Here is a 6050-nt window from a genome sequence, read left to right as displayed (position 1 = left end):
TCTCCTCCCCCTGCAGACATACCCTCAACCTCAGGACCAATGGGGTGCAACAGTTGAAATGGAGTACAGCTCACCGAAGAGTTACAGATGTTTTCCTCCTTCCAAGCCTGGTCTTCCTGCATGGGCTACAGGACTCCCTTAAGCAAATATGCCCAGGTCTAGACATCAGGTCCCCAAACTCAAAGTCACTGGGCTGGTCATCTCTAAGCAGGACAGACCTCAAGGGGCAAATTTGGTGCTAAAAATGCCATACAGACCAACTGCAACCTACCCCCTTGCCTAGCCTAGAACTTCCCTCAGGAATAGTCTCTGCTACACACATGGAGGCTGGGCCACTCTTGTTTTAAAAAAAAATTCAGGGTGCTGAAGAGATGGCTTAGCATAAGAACCTGAGTTCAAATCCCCAGGACTCATAAAAACCTGGGTGCAGAGCAGGCCTATGATCACACTGGGGAGGTGAAGACAGAAAGATCCGTGGGGCTTGCGGGAAAGCTAGTGTAGCCTAATACCTGAGTTCCTGGTTCACTAAGAGAATGTCTCAGAAAGTAAGATGGAGTGCTGGAGAGAGGGCTTGGCGGTTAAGTGCTTGCCTGTGAAGCCTAAGGACCCCGGTTTGAGGCTCGATTCCCCAGGACCCACGTTAGCCAGATGCACAAGGGGCCACATGCATCTGGAGTTCGTTTGCAGTGGCTGGAGGCACTGACCCCGCCCATTCTCTTTCTCTCTCTATTGCTCTCAAATAAATAAGTAAGGTGGAGAGTTACTGAAGAAAACACCTGACCTCAACCTCTGAACTCCACATGCAAACAGACACGAATGTGTGCACATATGTACACACATAAATTTCACAAAACACAAGTTTCATAGGTATTTTACAGAGTAAAACACAGTTTGTTGCTTTATTTAGAAGAGATTTTTTTTTATCTGAATCTTAGAAAGACATGAAATCTGTACAAGGTTCTCATATTCATGACATTATTCACACATCTACCACTGCTTCATACAGGGTAATGGAAAAGTCATTGCTTAAAAGCCAAATAAGTAGCTCTGTTTAACTGTGCAATACTCTTTATAACCACACAATAAGTTGTAGCATGTTTCAGGTTGCATGTGGTACAACGGATCAAATGCTGTCGTTTCAGGTTGCAGCTGTTATTCCTGATTGTTGCAAGAAGGGTACAATGTTAATTACTCAGAATCAGAGGAAGCCCATGTTGCTGGTACCCAGTGCGGCTCTTCCTGAGCCTTCTGTATGGCAGACAACAACTGGGCACATGCATCTTGCAAGTTGTCATTCACGATTATGTGATCAAAAAATTGGCCAAACTGAGTCTCCATTTTCTGGGCTAAATCCTCCATCTCTTCTAGGTCTTCATCCTTCAGGAGACATGGATAGCACAGATAATGAGACAAAGAGAAAATACACAGGCTCACATTCAATTGTAGAGCTATTTATAAAAATAAGAGGGAGAGGGGACAAAGTAGATAACACGATGGGGATAAGACCAACTTACAGTATGTTTAGATATTAAAGTTACAAATAAAAATTATATATATATATATATATCTGTATTTAAAAACAAGTTAAATATTTTTTACTTTTTATGGTTTTTTTTTATTGTTGGGGGGGGGAGTTTAAGACAGGGTCTCCCTATGTAGCCCAAGCTGGCTTCAAACTTGTGATCTTCTTGCCTCAGCCTCCCAAGTGCTGGGCTTATAGGTGTATACCACCATGCCCAACAAGGACACAAGTATAAATAGCCAAAAGACTATATGTACAGACTCCACTCCAAAAGACAAGTGGGAGAATTGTATTTTCAAAGTCATGTAAAAATACAAAAACAATAGTAAGAGAGTAGGGATAATATAAGACACGTCACACTTGCTTTGGCAGGACACACTACCATTAAAATAATATGGAGATCAGCAATCACCACTGTGTAAGGGTAACCTGCAGATTGGCGAAGCAGTCATTTTTCATTTTTGCGAGACAAATTCTGGCAGTTTCACAATATATAGTCCACACTATTGAACTGTATATTTAAGAAATAGTTACAATAGGGTTAGAGAGGTCAGTTGGCAAAGTATTTGTCTCACAAGCATGAGGACCTAGTTCAGTCCCCAGTATTCATGTAAAATGCCAGGCGTGGGGGTATGGGCTTGTTATCCAGCCCTGGGGAGACAGAACGAGGATCTCTGTGATTCTCTGACCAGCCACCCTCGTCCAACTGGTGCGCTCCAGGCCAATGAGTGACCCTGTCAAAAAGAGGATTCCTAAAGCTAACATGTAGGCTCCTATGTCATACACATGCACACACATCCATAAAACACATGTGCATGGAGACAGTAGGTTTTATGTGTTTTGACCGTCCCTGATGGCACAAACGCATGCACAGATTATTGGCTGTATATGTGGGATTTAGTGTAAATATATGCACCTGCAGATGGAAAAAAAAATCACCTAGAATGAGTTCACTGATGAACCCAACCTGGCTTGATGCCTGTATTTTTACCATCATTAAAAAACATTTTTGTGAGACATCTCATATTATGGATGAGATATACTCACTACTCTCTCTCTCTGCCTCTTTCTCTCAAATTAATAAATAAAATATATTTTAAAAAATACAGATAAACAAATACACCAATTTGTTTGGCTTTGCAAACTGACTTAAAGGTTCTTTAAAAAAAAAAAAGCTAGGGCTGGAGAGATGGCTTAGTGGTTAAGCGCTTGCCCGTGAAGCCTAAGGACCCCGGTTCGAGGCTCGATACCCCAGGACCCACGTTAGCCAGATGCAAAAGGGGGCGCATGCGTCTGGAATTCGTTTGCAGAGGCTGTAAGCCCTGGCACGCCCATTCTCTTTCTCTCCCTCTATCTGTCTTTCTCTCTGTGTCTGTCGCTCTCAAATAAATAAATAAAAAATTTAAAAAAAAAGAAAAAAAAAAGCTAGGGCTGGAGAGATGGCTTAGCGGTTAAGTGCTTGCCTGTGAAGCCTAAGGACCCCAGTTCGAGGCTCAATTCCCCAGACCCATGTTAGTTTGTTTGCAGTGGCTGGAAGCCCTGGTGCATCCATCCTTTGTCTCTATCTGCCTCTTTTTCTCTTTGTCACTATCGAATAAATAAATAAAAATAAAAAAGAATTTTAAAAAACGGTTTTTAAAAAAAGCTAGATTCTCTAAATGAAAATGAAAAAAAGCATCATCATTGCATTTATTAAACTTTAAAGGGAAAGCTAGTAGAAAGGATAAATCAAAATAACATTACTCATTAGAAACATGTAACATAAGAATCCTCAATCCAGTGAATTTATTTTGGGATCAGATAAGGTATGAGATCAGTGAAAAGTCCTCGGTCCAGCCTGACCTGACCTGCATCTCCCCACCTCACCATCATTGAAAGCAATACAATACTTTTGACTTGATTCACCTTGAACTTTATGTCCACAAAATAGTCAGTCATAATCTTGGCATTTTTCCGAGATTGTTTCATACAAGTCATGTTAGATGGCTTTATAAATATGACATAGGGTTTCAGTTCATGGGTTCGAGCCACTTGAATATCCTATACAAGAAAAAATCACATGCACACTTAAAAATGGAAGCTTCCTGGAGTCAACATGAACATTTGCAGAAAACCAGAATGTGACAAATACTTTTAGCTAGATCATAGTCTCATGTGCTCTCAAATTCTCAATCTAAAAATCTAAACATTTTAATAATAAAAGACAGGGTTCTGGAATCAAAATTAAGTTCAAATCTTGGCCCTTCCTCTTCCTAGCTGACTAGCTATTGACATATTACCAGGTGGGTAAGTTCTATACATAATCTTAGTGAGAGTCGGATCCTATCTATACATGTTCCCATGTGACAAAAGCAAAGAGAAGAGATGGCTCTCTTTTCCCCCACTTCCCTTTTCTTTCCCCACCTTGGATGCTACTGCCATCTCTGCACAGACCACCAGCTTTGACCCAGGGAAGAACGCATCCCTCTTCCCCTGATTCTTTTTAGCACACAAACTATATTTGCTTTTTTATTTTTTCTTTTTGATCTCACTGTAGCTTGGAAGGACCTGGGATTCACTCTGTAGCACAGGTTCATGGTCATCTTCCTACTTCAGCCTCTTGACTGCTGGGATTGAAAGCATAGGCACAATGCCCAGATAACTATATATAAGCATTGTATTTTAAGGCCCTATATGACTTTGGAGAAATGGAAAATATTCTACCACAGACCCACCTGAGGCTCCAAGTCCATGACACAGATCTTTCCTTCGTCAAGGACTGCACGAACAGCGTCCACACTTGTGCCATACAGGTTGCCTTTGTACTCACCATATTCCAGCATCCTGCAGGAGTGAGACAAGTACACTTTCCACAAGTAAAATACTAGCAGTAGTAATATGAATGAAAATTCCAATAGAATTTATTATAAATATGTTGACTTTACTGGTACAAAAACAGTAAGTGAATATTCAGCAGGAGAAAAAAGTACTAGGAATAGAAGGACTTATCTACTTCCTTAAATTCTCTAAAGCTTGTGTGGTGGTTTGATTCATATGTCCCCTATAAACTTAGGTGTTCTGAATGCTAGGTTCTCCACTGATGGAGATTTGGGAGTTAATGCCTCCTGGAGGCAGTGTATTGTCAGGGCTGGGCTTATGGGTATTATAGCCAGTGTCTCCTTGCCAGTGTTTGACACACTGTCTTGTTGTGGTTGTCCACCTGATGTTGGCCAGGAGGTGATGTCCACCCTCTGCTCATGCCATTATTTTCCCCTAACATCATGGAGCTTCCTCCAGTCCATAAGACAAAACAAACCTTTTCCCCCCACAAGCTGCTTTTGGCGAGGTGATTTCTGCCAGCAATGAGAACCTGACTGCAACAGTAAAGTGGTAACGAGAAGTGGTATCATTTGCTGCCTGACACCTGACTGTATAGCTTTGGCCTTTTAGAGCTGATTTTCAAGAGGAATGTGGAAGGATTTGAAACCTCAGCCTAAGAGAAACCTTGCAGTGCTGTAAGTACAGCTTGATGGACTATTCTGGTCAGAGTCAAAAGACCTGAATGCAATAAGAACTAAGAACTGTGAAGTTTGGCTTGTGAGGGTAAGAGACAGCTTTGCCTAGACTGGGCTAGAAGCAGTTTGTGTGAAAGGTTTACTGTCATGCTTGAGTCCTGAGAACTTGTGCAGGGTTGCTTTGCATTGAAATGGACTGGTGTGAGCAGAAGGATATGGTACGGAAAAAATGAAATCCTTGGGCTGAAACTGCTGTGATTCAGCTGCAATTGTGTGAGGGATTACAACATTGAGCTTGGGCCAGCTGACCTGTATTGGGACAACAGAAAGAATGCAGTCTTCTGAAGGGGCCTGAATGCTCAAGGAGTGGCCTGTTCTTCAACTTTGCTTTATTCTCCCCTAAATTAACAAATTGGCACTCCAACTGGTATTATGGAGTATAACAAATACAGGAAAGACAGAGTCATTGAATTTGTAACATGATCTTGTGTTTTGGAAACAGCCATGGGTGGTGTGAAGCAGGTTTACTGGATGCCTGCATGGAGACCCGATGGAGCCATGAGGATGAACTGTGGATTGCAGGGGAGACCCAGTGGAGATGCTGGGACCAAGATATGGCTGCTAAGGAAAGCTGCTCACCTCAGATGAAGTTTCCCAGGACTGTGAGTAGTCTAGCTGGAGGGGTGGAATTGGAACTCCAGAGCCTTGTTGCTGATTAGAATTATCAGGCTTGGAGATTTGTCATTGACTAGAGTTGTTGGACTTGGAGTTACAGAGTTTGATGTTGTGCTGGTTGTTTTAAATCTTGTGTTGGTTGAATACTTCTTTGCTATGCCCAATACCATTCTTTGTAGTGTGAATGTACATTCCATGCCATTATGGGTTTGGGGGGGATTTTTTTGGAATTATGGCTCAGTTAAAAGACCGTGGATTATGGGAATATTTGAACAGTAGGATTGATAAAAACTATGAGAACTTTGAAGCTGGTGGCACATGCCTTTAAACCCAGCCCTCAGGAGGCAGAGGTAGCAGGA

General features: G+C 41.9%; 1 protein-coding gene across 1 annotated transcript in view; it reads right to left on the bottom strand.

Moving 5' to 3' along the window:
- Positions 1-1188: 1188 nt before the first annotated feature.
- Mpp4 (MAGUK p55 scaffold protein 4) overlaps positions 1189-6050 on the bottom strand; it is a 53872-nt gene continuing 49010 nt past the window's right edge. Inside the window, exons 19-21 of the mRNA XM_045148284.1 lie at positions 4237-4345; positions 3428-3562; positions 1189-1377 (exon numbers count right to left, since the gene is read on the bottom strand). Coding sequence (XP_045004219.1) covers positions 1189-1377; positions 3428-3562; positions 4237-4345 — 433 coding nt within the window. The remainder of the gene's footprint in view (positions 1378-3427; positions 3563-4236; positions 4346-6050) is intronic.

This window comes from Jaculus jaculus, chromosome 4 (assembly GCF_020740685.1).
Source record: "Jaculus jaculus isolate mJacJac1 chromosome 4, mJacJac1.mat.Y.cur, whole genome shotgun sequence".
Classification (NCBI taxonomy): Eukaryota; Metazoa; Chordata; class Mammalia; order Rodentia; family Dipodidae; genus Jaculus; species Jaculus jaculus.
The sequence above is the reverse complement of the archived record's forward strand: the minus strand, read 5'-3'. Positions and strand labels throughout refer to the sequence as shown.